Raw genomic sequence first — 16,096 nt, forward strand, 5'->3', positions numbered from 1 at the left:
GAATATAAAATGTGTTGATAATGCATAATTTTATGGACAGATGAGACGTGTGAGGAAATAAACAGCATTCAGATGGATTTATATAAATCTGATGAATTTTAATATAGCCACATTAAGGGTAAATCATTTTTGAATAGGTACAGGAGACAGCAAACATATACATAATGAAGGGGGATTCATTAGCAATGTGGAAAAAAGATTTGGATGTGGTTATCCAATCTACATGAAGCTGTTCCATCTATTGGGACACTGGGAGGGAATGAAAAAGAGAATGAACTCAGTCAACAAAAGCAAACTAAAACGGATGCTGGAAATAGCATGTCAGGAAGCATTTGTGGAAAGAGAAACTGAGTTAACGCTTCAGGTCAATGACCTTTTGTCAGGACTGGAAAATGTTAGCGATGCAACAGGATTTAAACAAGAACAGAGACAGACAAAAGACACACAGGAGAAAGAGGAAAGAACAAAAGTGTAAGTCTCTGACAGGCAGGAGTGCTAAAATGACAAAAGGGATGGTGGAGCAAGACAAAAGGGGGTGGGGCAATGAGACAAGTAAAGCAACAAAAGATGGATCTACAGGAGCAGTAAATGGCAAAAGTAAAACATTACGAGGACTGCTCTGCAAAATAATGGGGTCAAGGGGAAAATTCTCCACTGGCCAGAGCCATATCTAGCACATCGGAAGATGGTTGTGATATTTGGAGGGCAATCTTCTCAGCCCCAGGCAGGAGTTCCTCAGGGCAATGCAATAAGACTAAACATTTTTAGCTTCATCAATGACATTCCCTCCATTATAAGGTGAGAAGTGGGGATTTCGCTGATGATTGCAGAGTGTTCAGTTTCATTCGCAATTCCTCAGACAATGTAGCATTATCATCTGCCCGCACACAGACCTGGACAACATTCAGGCTTCAGCTGTTAAGTGGCAAGTAAAATTTGTGCAACACAAAGTGCTAGACCATGACCACCTCAACAAGAAAGAGTCTAACCATCTTCCCTTGGCATTCAATGGCATTACCATCATTGAATTTCCCTACCGTCAACATCCTGGGGGTTACCAGTAAACAGAAAATTAACTGAACCATCCACATTATCATCCCCTTTTGTTTTGCACCACCATCGCTTGCATCATTTAAGCATTCCTGCCTTCCACCCTATCACAGGCCTTCCCTTCTGTTCTTTCCCCATTCCTACCTCTGTATCAGCATAAAACCTATTACATCTCTAACATCGCCCAGTTCTGACAAAAGGTCATCAACCTGAAACACTGGGTGGAAGCTTACGGACTTAGTACCTGGCACAACGTCGGGACCATTTTTGGGTCGGTAAACTGACCATCCGAATAGCAGGCCTTCGGTTTTCTCTTTACAGGGAGGCAGGCAACCAATTAAGAGCCTGCCTCTGGCACTGCCATTCAATTAGAGGGAGCTGGTGGGATGAAGCATCAAAAGCACGAATGACGAACCACTATTTAAAGGGACAATGACAGCACACACTGTGGCACCACTGTGCTGTGTGGTTTGCACAGTGACAGGCACAGTGGCGGCACAGTGGTTAGCACCGCAGCCTCACAGCTCCAGGGACCCGGGTTCGATTCCGGGTACTGCCTGTGTGGAGTTTGCAAGTTCTCCCTGTGTCTGCGTGGGTTTTCTCCGGGTGCTCCGGTTTCCTCCCACAAGCCAAAGGACTTGCAGGTTGATAGGTAAATTGGCCATTATAAATTGTCACTAGTATAGGTAGGTGGTAGGGAAATATGGGGACAGGTGGGGATGTTTGGTAGGAATATGGGATTAGTGTAGGATTAGTATAAATGGGTGGTTGATGTTCAGCACAGACTCGGTGGGCCGAAGGGCCTGTTTCAGTGCTGTATCTCTAATCTAATAAAAAAGCAGAATGGATGTGGCAGGGAGGGGCTGCCCCCAGTTTCACAAACTCGTCCCTGAATGTGATGTCTGAAGCAGTAAAGTAACAGAGGCAGGGGCTTTTCCAAAGGATGATTGGAGGCCAGCCAATCTCAACAAACAGGCTTGGCTGGAGGTCACGGGGAGGTGAGCAGCCTGAGTGTGCTGCAGAAGATTTAGGTCCAGTGCAGGAAACAGTTCAACGACCTCCTGAAGTTTGGCAAGGTGAGTGCCATGCAACTCTCAGCTGGCAGCTATCACTCTCTCACCTCCTTAGCAATCAGCACCACAGATATCTTCTGAGGCAGATAATTTGCAGCTACACAGAAGAATGTCTCCCTAGGTTCCACTTTAAATCTTCATCTCCACAGTCAGCACTCTCCCTCAATTTACTGACCTGGTGCGTGCATCCACAGTCACCACCACCCCTTCTCCCCCCTCAAAGGCCATGGCTACGTTCTGAGCAAAGACTGTACTCCTAACACTCTGCCTTTTCTCACTGCAGGAGAAGACTGCCCACAACTCGCTGGAGAGGCAAAGAAACGGGGGTGGAGCTGCAGCCTTGGCCATCCCGACAGCAATGGAGGAGGATGCCTTGGAAATCAGAAGCGTGGCAGCAGTATAGGATGTTGCCGATGGAGAGATAAGAATGGCACAGGCACCATATGAAAGCATTATATATCACACTGCCACTAGGCACTGGCCTCTCACACATGGGGAGCTGATGTCACCAATATATTCAAAATGCAAATAGTAAGGAGTCCAGCTGCATGCAGTACTGTTTCTACAAAAACTGTCAAGAGAACAATAGGTGATCGGTTAGGAAGAAATGTTCCAGTTATAGGCTAGGTACTTTCCAAGATGGATAGGCAGGGGAACCAAAACCAGGTCTCCTTGAATAACAGATAATAGAGAACATGAACAAAAAAAAACAGGGTGCGTGATGCATGTCATATAAATTCTTCAAGCAAGAACCAGGCCAAATACAATAAGCAAAGAGGGGAAATGAAGAGGAAAATAAGACTGGCAAAGAGAAAACATGAGAATAGAATAGCAGTTAACATAAAAAGGAATCAAAAAATCTTCTACTGGCACGTAAGTAGTAAATGGGTACTCAAGAGGTATATTGGGGCCTATTAGTCCAGGCCGAGTCGGGTTGGCTTGGGTCAGACACATATAGTAAGTGCTCTGCTGGTAAGTATTGAAAGTAAAAAAAAAACTTACCTGAGCTGGGAGCCCAGGATGAAATGGAGTCTGCGCAGTGAGCGAGTGACGTCACTATGACGTCATCGCACATGCGCTGCAGCTTCGTGGAGCTTCCCAGTCGGAAGGTAAATAAAGGGATGGTCAGGTCGGGCTTGGGGCAAAATCAGAGGGATTCGAGCAGGGCTGGACTGGGGTCCAATGTGGTACAGTCGGGTTTGGGTCGGGTTCTTTTTTCCCGACCTGAGCAGGTCTCTAGGAGGTGGTGATAGAGGATTGTAGAGTGGTAAATGTGACATGCTTACTCAAGAAAGGGTGCAAAGACATTCCTAGTAACTACAGGTCGGTCGGTTTAACATCAGTGGTGGGTAAGGTTTTAGAAACAATAATCAGGCAAAAAAAAAAGAGGCACTTGGAGAGGTCTGGGTCAATTATGGATTTGTAAAAGGCAGATCGTGCTTGACTAATTGATGAAGTAACAGAGAAGGTTGATGAAGGGAATGCAATGGATGTTGTTTATATGGATTTTAAGATAGCGTTTGACAAAGTACATAAAAGGCTGTTTAACAAAACTCATTGGATAGGAGGATCAGTATCAGCTTGGATAAAAATATTGGCTTAAGGACAGAAAACTGAAAGTTGTGGTCAATGGTTGTTTCTCGGACTAAGGATGGTAGACAGTGGTGTTCCCCAAGGGTTAGTGCTGGTGCTACTGTTTTTTTTTTGATAAATGACTTGGATATTGGAATGCAGAGTAAAATTTCAAAATTTGTCAATGATAACAAACTTGGAGGAGTGGGAAACAGATGATACAAATTGATTGCAAGAGGACATAGATATGCTGGCAAAACAGGCAAACAAGTGACAGATGAAATTTAATGCAGAGAAATGTGAGGTGATGGATTTTGGCAGAAGAGACAGGGAGAGGGATTTATGTGCATAGATCTTCGATGGTTGTAGGACACATTGAGAGAGTAGTTAACAAAGCCAATGGGCTCTTGCGCTTCATAAATAAAGGTATTGAGTACATAAACAGGGAAGCTATGCTGAATCTTTATAAAACTCCGATTAGCCCAAAACTGGAGCATTATGTCCAGTTCTGGCCACCATACTTTAGGAAAGATGTGAAGGTCCTTGAGAGGGTGCAGAGGAGACTTACCAGAATGGTTCCAGGGATGAGATTGAAGAAGTTGGGATTGTTATCCTTGGAGCAAAGGAGATTGAGGGGAGATCTGATGGAGGTGTACAAGATTATGACAGGTTTAGAAGTGAACAAAGTAGAGCTGTTCCCATTGGTTGATGTTACAAGGATTAGGGAACACAGATTTAAGGTTTTGGGCAACAGATACAGAGGTGATTGGAGGAAGAACTTTTCTTATGCAGCGAGTGGTAATGACCTGTAAGTCGCTGCCTACAATGGGGGTGGAAGCTGAGGCAATCAATGATTTTCAAAGGAAATTGGATAGGCAGCTGAGGGAAATAAATTTGCAAGGCTACAGGGATAGAGTGGGGGAATGGGACAGACAGGATTGCACTACAGACAGCAGGGATGGACTCAATGGGATGAATGGCTTCCTTCTTTGTTGTAATAACCATGACTCTATGGTGGTCTGCAAAATATTTGGGATTGATCCCTCTGTCACCTATGTGCAGGACTCTGAGGAAGCACCGTAACATGACTCAAGTGCACCCTCCACCAGTGCAGATATCCCCACATTGGTAGGTGATGTGTCACAGGTAGAAAGAGTGGCACAAAGTGAGCAGCACTTCACCTATGAGCAGGAGCAGCTGCTGGAGGCAGAGACAGTTGTGGAGAGTCCTTACCAGAGGCATGAGGACACCTCCAGCTACACTCAACTCAACACAGATGCTGAGCCTCAGGGGTCATACACTAAGCAGATACTTATGGAGCAATTAAGGGAAACGTGTGGGCACCTGTCAGAATTTTCAGAGGCAGTGTGCTACCTAGCGCTAAAGATGGAGGAGTCCATCTCTGTTACGTGTGATAGATCTCATGCATTTCAGCATGGTCACCTCTTTGAAAGAGGGGCAACCTCATGGAAAGTCACATGCAGCAGGCCAACATGTGGATGCAGGCACACAACAATGGCCTCCATGTAATAGTGGCAACCTTGGGAAGTATTGATCAAGTTGTTGCTCCATGGCTGAACACCACATTCAAATGCATTCGAGTGCTCTCCCATACTTGGTTTGCAGGGAAGTGCAGGTGGCCAGAGAGGGAAGAGGGTGACAAGGATAATGTCATTGGGGGCTGTCCTCAAGGCGACCCTAGGGTATGGCCCATGCCATCGACGCCTCTGAATGAGCTGCAAACACTGCGTCCTGCCCCCATGACCGAGGCTGCTCCTGCACAGATGCAGGCTCCACAACCCATAGGCATCTACTGTGTCAGAGCTTGGAAATGAGCAGGCTGCCTCCAGCTCTGCTGCAGCCATAGGGGTAAACCCACTGATACGCTAGAGAAAGAGGACATGGAAATGGTCTTAGTCACATAAAGGGAGTCACTTCGGTGCATATTCCAATGCTAGAGCCACATTTATTTCAAAGAGGCTTGTGTTGTTGTCCCCTGATAAGTGTCATGGTGTTGTTTCTGTTCCATTCTACATTTACCATGGGTAGCTGAAAGTAGGGAAGTGGCATGAGACTCTTGGATGGCAATGCAAGGCTGAGTATGTAATGGGTAGATGGTTCTTTGCAGCGATTGAATGTGTTTGTTGGGGGGTGATGGGTGTCACTATAATGTTTGCCACAGGGCTCTGGATGACACAACTGCAATGCTGCAAGCATGCCTGGATGAGGACGTTGCCGGCTTCACTGGCTTGCACGTCTATGGCAGTGGGCAGCAGTGCCACTTCTGGCTGGTCATGCACTGGCAGGCTCTCTTCCGAGGAAACCGAGCACTCCCCACCCTTGTCTGGCACCAGTTCCACCTCTCTTTTAAGTGCCAAATTGTGCAGGTCACAGCACACCACCACTATCCAGGAGACCCTTTCCAGCCTCTATTGAAGGATGCCCCCAGATTGGTCAAGGCATCAGAAATACATTTTGTAAAACCAATGGTTTGCTCTATTGTGGCCCTGATTATAAGGCGGCTCTGATTGTATCTCACGTGTTCCTCTAAGGTGGGGTTGCGCACTGGTGTCAGCAGCCAGGAGCCATCCACTAAGGCTGCTGGTGGTCTGAAGAGCTGAGGCACCTGAGACTGCTGAAGGACAAAGGAGCAGCTCGCTGGAAACTTAGCACCTATCTGCAGGATCCTCTTGCAGTAGTTACAACCAGCTGCACACTGAAGGAGTGGAATCCCCTCTGATTCACAAATACATGTGGCTGTTCCAATGGAGTCTTGATCGCCGCATGGGTGCAGTCTATTAGGCCCTGGACCCCTGGAAATCTAGCCAGTGCGGTGAAGCCAATAGCCCTCTGGGCTTGACTGGCCGCATCTGCCTTGAATTTAATGTACTGTAATGCCTCACTAACATAGCATCCATCACCTGGCTGACCAGGTTGTGGGCTGTGGATTGAGTGATCCTGCAGGTGTCAGCAACTGTGCCCTAGAATGAGCCAGATGCAAAAACATTTGAGCTACTGTCATCTTGACTACCACGGGCAATGGTTGGCCACTTGCTCCTACCGCCTTTGGTCTTCCTCAACAGGAAGCAGAGGTCTGCAACCACCTAAAGAGCTGCAGCCTTTGGAGGCACTGCTGCTCTGAGAAGTCCAAGAAGCTGACCCTTTAGCGATAGACCACGTGCAGAGGGCATCAGCTTCTTTGAGGTGCTTCCCTGTGGCCATCACTTCTCTTGTTTCCAGATAGTTGTCCCTCTGCTGCAAGCTACATCTGCTCTTGCTGTTGCTGTCCCTCCCACTGTGGCTGCTATTGTATGGAAGTTATATAAATCAATTAAAGCGTATGTCTTCAAGATTATCACTCAAACTTCTCCATGGCTTCAACATAATGCATGTAGCTCAAAGCTGAATGATTGATTGAGCTATAAGGAGAAGACAGTTTGTCACCTATTTTGACTTCCCACAGTTAAGTGAAAATAGACCATTTGTTTTTCTATTCAATGCAAGAAAACTTTCAATTCATCTCTACTTATTAAAGATTGCACTTCAATGCAACTCATGCAACCTTGATGGGAGGTATATTCACTCAATCTTGCTGATCTGTATTCAATATCAGTTCATTTGGTTCATCAGATCTGTGCAGTGTGATGACACCATGTGATGTGAGGGTACAAATGGCGGAATGCCAATTCTATTTGTACTTAACTCAGTTCGTTCAGATTCCAGTCCAGTGCCTGCATAGCTTGTACCCATGCAAAGTAGCCTTCAACAAAGATCAGTTTCTTTCAGGACAATAACCTAGAGATTTGTTTCATGTAGCAGCTTCCTTGGATGAAACATGCATCATGTTTTGCCTATGGATTATTTTGATTAGTTTTTCAGTTGATGAACTGGACAGGAGCTTCAATTTCAAATGAAATAAATCCTATTAATTTTAAGTACACTTTACTCAATACGTATTTTTTATATTCATCTATGATTTTACTACAATAAAGCGCTTATGGCATTCAAACACCAGCAGAAGCAACAATTTCATGCTTGTGGTAGTTGGGACCATTGTTATCAGCACCAGCAACTTAACGTCTACATGGCAGCAGAAGCAGTAAAACTGCCATGGCTGGCGTCTGATTGATTTTCCCATTTTCAGAGCATCAGCAGCTGGAAGCTACAACCAAGGCATAACAAAGTTGGCATCCAAATAGTGGCACACCAGCTAACATCTAACAAATTGCTTTCTTTTCAAGGGGGTCGTGGCGATGGCGGGGGGTGGGGGGGAGAGAAAGAGAAGGGCAAATAAATGTGCTTGGCAGTGGCAGAGTTGTACAAAATGAGGTAGTTGCTACACTAGTCACAGACATTATCCTGGGGCCTTCCAAATATTAGACAGCAATCATCTAGGGACAAGGTTCCACTATGCACTGTCGTTATCTATATCTTATATCTGTGTGTACTTCTTGTCTGCACAACTTTATTTCCAGTTGTCACAATTTTGTTGCACATTGTTCCCCAAGGGAAAAAGGATTACTTGATTACACAGCTGTTGTAAGCTTCTTATTTTATTCAGAAAACACATGAAGCTGAGAGAGACACAGATTATAGCGATAGAGAGACACAGATATAGCGAGAGAGAGAGAGAGAGAGAGAGAGAGAGAGAGAGCCTTTCTTTGTTGTAACGGTTAATTACGTTGAATTTTTAAAACCAGCTACCTTTAATTATCTCACCTAATTATCATGTTATGGAGACAGTTAGATTTTGAGGGGGAAATGGCAGCATTCACGTGGCTTCATGAGTATCGGCATGGAACATGGTGGCTGTAACATCTGTCTGTAGCAGTGCACTTCAGCTATCATAACAATAATGCTGCGTTCCAGGTCTTGTCAGCTGAACTGGGGTTTGTTAGGGGGATGGGGGCCTAGGATCTCATGGTTCTCAATGCTGGAGATAGAGTTGTCCAGTGAGATCATAATGACTGATTACTGATCAGATCCGTCCTTCGGATGATACGCTGCTGTCAGTTAATCATCTCAACCAGTACAGTAACTGGAATTGACAAATACAATATTGACATTAACACTGATCCACCCAACAGCTCTGATCAATTTCAACAAACTGCATTTTTCTTGTTATAGAGCAAGCATTAGAGAGTGAATTAGAAATTCTCCAGTCTCAGGCTACTCTCTTTCAAAACTCAACCGATGGTTCGAACAATGGCTTTGATCTACCATTCGGTCCTTGGGTAATCTACCATCGCAAACCCCAATTCTTCAGTACACATCGTTTTTCCTAGTCTCATGCCACTGTCCTTGACTTGTTACCTCTTAAATACTCCTACAGCTTCCCTCCATGCCTCTTGGCATCCTCAGAAAAGCCCACCAGGAGGCTCAATGCTACCTCCTGATGAGCAACGATCTCAATTGCTTCATCTTATTCTTTCCTCACCGTTCCTGACCTACGCACCTGCTGGGAGCTAATGTTGCCAACTTCCTTCCCGTCTCTCTCATCACACCCTGCTGTTATCCTGTGAACTCTGCCAGTAGATCAGCTTTCACTGCTCCCCTCTGCATCTCCCTCCAAAACGTACATTCACTTGTGAATAAAGCCTTTGCCATCCATGAGCTTATTGTAGATGATCACATTGACATTATGGCCTTAATGGAGACATGGAAGAGGGGGGAATGACACGTTTCCTACCTAGCTATAACTTCCATAACTTGCCCTATTCAAACTGTTGTAGCAGTGGTGTAGCCCTGATCTCTAAATCACATCTTGGTCTGTCTCCCTACTCCTTTGGCAACTTTTCCTCCTTTGAGCAGCCCACCTGTTCCACCATTCACAGCTTTCATTTAAAATCCTTGTTCTATACCACCCACTCAAATATCACCCCAAATTCCTCAGAGATATCTTCTCTGCTTTCCTCCCTCAGCCTCTGCACTGAGCAACTTATCATCCTCGGTGATTTCAACCTTCACACCTCAGTTCTCCTTGTTCTCTTTCCTGAGTTTACTCTTTTCCTCCCTATAAACTCTTCTGCCCACATTCACAGCCACCCCCTCAATCTTATCATCTCACTGCCCCTATCGTAACTATCATTGATAAGGCAATCTCTGATTATTTCCTTGCATCACTCTCAACCCACATCCCCTTCCCCCTCCCAAACCCACTTCCGTCTGTGTCCATCCTGGAAAAACTCTCCTCCAAGTCAGTTACTACTGAACTTCCAAATTCCCAACTAACTAGCTTTTGGCTTTCAATCCGGTATGATGCCTCGGCAGCTACTGATTTACTACATCACACCCTCCCCACCACCTTTAACGCCCTTGTCCCCACTAGAACTATTACTCTTTCCCACCCTAATTGTTCCCACGGCACACCCCTAATCTCCAATCCCTCAAGTTCAAGGTTTTAATTTCACATCACCAGATCTGGCTAGACCATTTAAAGCATTATTGGGATATGCGCTCCATAGCTAAATCGGCTCACTATTGAACAGACATCCAGGAATGCAAAGACAATCCTGGCATTTTCTCCACTATAAGCCATTATCTTAAATCATCCTCAGCTCCGACACTAAATGTGAGAGATAATGGACTACTTTTGTCACAAAGATCAATACCATCCATTCAGCTGCTTCAACCACTTCCCTCCTATCCTCAGGCCTTTGGGACAAACTTCCCCCAAAAATTCCCTGCTGTCCTATCCCTGAACACACATCTCTCTAGATTCCACCCCATCTCTTGCAATGCTCTAAGCTTAACATATCCCATCAGACACACCTCCTTACTCCCTCAATCCTACTCCAACCAAACTCGACCACTCAACTGCCCTTACTAGGCCTCATGTTAGCGGTTTCCTTTAAATCTGCTATCACCCCTCTTCTCCAAAAACAACTCTTGGTCCTTCTGCACCTGTAAACTACCTCCCCAATTCCAACCTTCCTTTCCTCTCCAAAGTCCTTGAATGTGTTGTCACTTCCTAAATCCATGTCCATCTTTTCCACAATTCCATGCTTTAATCCTTCCAATTAGGTTTCTGGCCCGGCCACAGTTCTGAAATGGCCCTTTTTAAAGTCACAAATGACATTCTTTGTGATTGTGATGAACTATCGCCTCATTGTTCTCAACCTGTCTGCAGCTTTTGACATAGTTGACACCATCCTCCTCCAACGCCTCTCCTCCATCATCCAGGTGGATGGAATTGCCCTCCCTTGGTTCCATTCCTTTAGCACCTGCCACAACACTCCCTATAGATTTTTGTAAATTGAAATAGTTGCAGAAAGGACAAACACTTGTAGACTAGTGGCAACAGCCAGAGGAAATCAACCAACAACTAGACTGTAGGAAGTGGATGATCCCTTTAATTAGTGTTGGTGGATCTTTCCTCCTGCTGAACACTTGTTCAGCTGTGGAAGGTTAAAAGATGGCGTTAACTGGAGCATTGAGTTCCAAAATGGCGTTGTGGGCATTAAATCAGCATTGCACACTGATTGGCATCATGATCTTTCTGCTTTGCACACTTTCGGTGGATGTTCACTGCACATATGCTAATGTCGACATCAATATGGTATCTGGGGATACTCATCCCACAATTTTAAGTGCACCATGAACACCATTTTGGAGCTCAAACAGCACTTGTAGCATCCAGAAAATGGCTTCTATCACATCCAATTTCTCACCCTCAACATTTATTTACAGCAGATAATGAAATTCCTTTTAAACTTATGTAGGCCCAGCCAAAAGCACACGCACAACTTGTTAACAAAAAGGGGCAATAATATTCATCCCCTATCTGGCTCAGATAAATTCTATTTTTTTCCTCAAAAACATAGTCCTTTGGCTGCTTGGATTATTGAAAAACTCAGTCAATATCAGAACATTAGTGAATTATGTTCTTACCCCAAACTGCAATACCATGAGTAATATAATGCCATTTATACTGTAATGCTGAATCTCTCCTCCCCCACAATATTACAATAATATTAGTCTGAATTATTGAAGTATAAAAGGAAAAGGATGAATTAAAAGTAGAGCACAGGAATACATACTCTTAACCTTCTTTACTGGAACAGGTTCCATAGAAATAATTTCAAGAATAAGTCAACACAAATTGGATGAGATAACATATCTGCATACCAAATGAGTCACTCAATTATAAATCACAACTACGGCTGCTTAATGGCAGATAAGGCACTGCTGAAAGTTTTCACTGCCTCACTTCCTTAGATTGTAGTGCCAGTTTAGATTAGGTGCTCAAGTTTCTTGAGTGGGGCTTAACCCACAACTTTCTGACTCAGAATGATTATTACCACTGAGCCAAGCCTGACACCTGGCATGCCTGGCTAATGTGTAATTCCCTTATTAAGGCGAGGAACCTAAATGGTCTTTAGTCTTTGGAGGAATGAGGCTTGGCCATTCGTGTTGCCAAGATTATCTTCCACGGAATGAGTTTGACCCCTTAAGGCCTATCCCAAGTTTGTATCAGGCGTTACATTTTGAAGTCATGTGATAAAAGGTAATGAAGACAGAATTTACATACTTCTATTATTGGGACTGATTCATGACACTTGATGCAGATTTAAGCATTGAACAGAGGTCAAAGAGTTGTCATGTGGAACTAAACTGAATAACTAAAGCGTTCACATAATATTTTGAAAGTTTAACAGTTTGTTTCCAACGAGACTTTTTCCTATTTCTAAACTAATTGTCTTTTTCATTTGTGCTTAATACTGGACTGACTGGCAATCACTGCACAGTAATCAGATTGGATCCAGATTAAATAAATGCTGTGTTTATTGGTTTTTAAACCAAAATGGCTGTAATTATAATTTTTCTGATGTTACAACGGTGCTCTACCAGAAATGAAGATTACACACACACAGCCAAATTGATTGCTAAGCAAATCAATGCAAAATAATTTAGCTGTTCACATGAAGTGGTCAAATCAGGGCTGAACAGATACTCCTGTGTAAATCTTACAGCAGTGGAACAACCTCAACTTCTTTATAGTCATTCTCAGGATGTGGGCATCACTGGCAAGGCTAGAATTTATTGACCATCCTTTGTCACTCTTGAGAAGGTGGCAGCGAGCCATCTTCTCAAACTGCTGTAGTTCGTGTGGCAAAGATACAACCATAGTGGTGTTAGGTGGGAGGTCCAGGATGTTAACCCAGCGATGGAAGGAACAGTGATACATGTCAAAGTTAGGATGATGTGTGACTTGTAGGATAACTTGGAGATAGTGGTATTCTCATGCACCTGCTGCCTTTGTCCTATGTGGAAGAGGTTGGGGGTTTGGGAGGTGCTGTTGAAGAAGCCTTGGTGAGTTGCCACAGTTCTTGCAGATGGTACACATTGCAGCCATAGTGTGCCAGTGGTGAAAGAAGTAAATGTTTAAGGTGTTGGATGGGTTGCCAGTCAGTGGAATATTTTGTCCAGGATGACGTTGAGCTACTGGAGTTTTTTTTGGAGCTGCACCAATCCAGGCAAGTGGAGAGTATTTCATCACACTCCTGACTTGTGCCTTGTAGGTAGTGGAAAGGCTTTGTGGAGTCAGGAGCTGAGTCACACACTGCAAATACCCAGTCCCCGACTTGCTTTTGTAGCCGCAGTATTTATGTGGCTGGTCCAGTCGTTTCTGGTCAATGGTGATCCCCAGGATGTTGATGGTGAGGGAATTCAATAATGGTAATGCCACTGAATGTCAAAGGGAGATGGTTAAACGATCATGTTGGAGATAGGCACTATCTGCCATTTGTGTAACAAAATGTTTCTTGCTGCTCATCAGCTTAAGCCTGGATGTTGCCCAGGTCTTTCTGCATGCGAGCACGGACTGTTTCATTTCCTGAGGAATTGCAAATGGAACTGAGCACTGTGCAATCATTAGCAAATATTCCCACTTCTGACCTTATGATGGAGGGAAGGTGATTGATGATGGTTGGGCCTAGGACACTGCCCTGAGGAACTACTGCAATGATGTCCAGGGGCTAAGGTGATTAGTGTCCAACAACCACAATCATCTTCCTTTGTGCTAAGTCAAGAGTTTTCCCCCCAACCCCCGATTGCCATTCACTACTGTTTTACTAGGGCCCTTTGATACCACACTCAGTCACAAGCTGGAATGATGTCAAGAGCAGTCAATTTCACCTCATCTCAGGAATTTAGCTCTTTTGCTCATGTTTCAATCATGACTGTAATGAGGTCTGGAGTCGAGTGGTCCTGATAGGACCAAACTGGGCATCAGTAAGGAGGTTACTGGTAAGTGACGCTTGATAGCGCTGTCGGCAAAACTTTCCATCACTTTGCTGATGATCGAGAGTGGACTGATGGGGTGATAACCGGCTGTATTAGATTCTTCCTGTTTTTTTTATGGACAAGACATATGTGGGAACCCACATTGTCGGGTAGATGCCAATATTGTAACTGTACTGTGCTTGGCTAGAGGCACGGCTAGTTCTGGAACACAAGTCTTCAGCGCTACAGCGAGGATGTTGTCAAGTATCCAGTGCTTTCGGTCATTTCTTGATATCACATGGAGTGAAGCAAATTAGCTGATGACTGGTGTCTGTGATGGTGGAGACATCAGGAGGAGGCAGAGATGGGTTATCCACTCTGTACTTCTGGCTGAAGATGGACGTGAACATTTCAGCCTTGTCTTTTGCATTCATATTTTGGTCTCCGCTATCGTTGAGCATCAAAATGTTCATGCAGCCTCCCCCCTCCATTAATTAACTGTCCACCGCCATTCTGGATGTGGCAGGACTGCAGAGCTGAGATCTGATCTGTTGGTTCTGGGATCATTTAACTCTGTTTATTGCATGCTGCTTCTATTTTTCAGCATGTATGGAGTCCTGTGTTGTAGCTTCACTAGGCTGACACCTCATTTTCAGGTACGCCTGCTGCTGCTCTTTCACTTTCCGTGTTAAAGCAGGGTTGGTCACCTGGCAGAGGGAGGGATATGTCAGAGATTGTGGTGGAATACAATTCTGCTGCTTAAGATGTCCAACAATGCCTCATGAATGCCCAGTTTTTAGCTGCAAGATCAGTTCTTAATCTATCCCATTTAGCACGGTGTTGTGCCACATAATATGTTGGAAAGTGTCATCAATGTGAAGCAGGACTTGGTCTCCATAAGGAATGTGCAGTGCAGTGGCCACTTCTACCAATAGCTTCATGGACAGATATACATGTTACAGGTATACTTGTGAGGTTGGCCTGAACATACGCAGTGATGGTGATGGAGGAGTCTGGGACGTCAGCCGATAGGTATTATTCTGACAGTATGACTATGTCAGGCTGTTACACAACTTTGGCACAAATTCCCAAATGTCAGCGAGGAGGACTTTGCAGGATTGAATGGCTGGGTGTGCCTTTGTCGTACCCAAATCCAAAGGTTAGGTCGAAGCCGATTGTCCGCTCTCTCTTATACTTATTGTACTTCTTTGTAGCAGTTTAATGCAACTCAATGTCTTGGTAGGTCATTTCAGAGAGCAGTTACGCATCAACCACATTGCTATGGGTCTGGAGTCTTATTTAGGCAAGACTGCGTACGGTCTCCTTCCTTAAAGGAGATTTGTGAACCAGTTGGGTTTTTACAAAAATACAATAGCTTTCTGGTCACCATTACTGATACTGGATTATTCCAGATTGACTTAATTGTTTTGTTAAAACTGAATTCAAAATCACTAACTGCTATGGTGGGATCTGAATTCACGTTTACGGGTTATTAGTCCAGGTCTCTGGATCGCTAGTCCGGTAACATAACCACTACATTACTGTACCTTGTTGCACCTTTAACAGAAAATTCATACAATATAAGCATGGCCAACTGTAGATTTTATGAAATGATTTGAAATACCACTTCAAGCAAATCAGATATACATTTACATCTTCAAAAGAAATAATCTGGTTGTGTTACCTACTTTTCCAAAGCCACAGCAATATCCTGAAAGCCCTGTGCAGTTATGTTATTCTTGTCCCAAATTACCGTCCTGTTGGAAGAGATTACCCATTTTTCAATAAGATATTTACAGTATTCAATGTATAAAATCATGCCCACCAGAGACAGTATACAAACAGAAATAGTTTAAGGTATACCGGTTGCAGTTTTACTTAGTGCTAGCTGAGCTCCCTTGGTGTTGTTCAAACAATCTACAACATCGTTGCAATGTTTAGCTGCAACTTGACCTGTCCCTTTAAGGCCACAACTCAGGTGTTCCCGGAGATAGTTGCCTAAACAAGTTCCGAGGTCAATTAGAGACAATTATCATTGTTTGAAGTCTCCCTGGATTGGATTGGTTGCTGCTATATTCCTCTCCTTGTTATCTCAACAATCCCTCCTGGTTATCAAATTGAGAATGAACAATAAATATTGACTTTTCTTTCTTTTATAACAAGATACATCTATATAA

The 16,096-nt window shown here is 44.2% G+C and overlaps 1 protein-coding gene across 3 annotated transcripts in view; it reads right to left on the reverse strand.

The window, feature by feature from the left end:
- The window catches only part of LOC137384042 (F-actin-uncapping protein LRRC16A-like), a 488,125-nt gene that overhangs the window by 164,445 nt on the left and 307,584 nt on the right, over positions 1-16,096 (reverse strand). For all 3 annotated transcript variants that reach the window (XM_068057622.1, XM_068057608.1, XM_068057615.1), the window contains exon 22: positions 15,608-15,676. In XM_068057622.1, the coding sequence (XP_067913723.1) occupies positions 15,608-15,676 (69 nt within the window). The remainder of the gene's footprint in view (positions 1-15,607; positions 15,677-16,096) is intronic.

Source organism: Heterodontus francisci, chromosome 2 (assembly GCF_036365525.1).
Source record: "Heterodontus francisci isolate sHetFra1 chromosome 2, sHetFra1.hap1, whole genome shotgun sequence".
NCBI lineage: Eukaryota > Metazoa > Chordata > Chondrichthyes > Heterodontiformes > Heterodontidae > Heterodontus > Heterodontus francisci.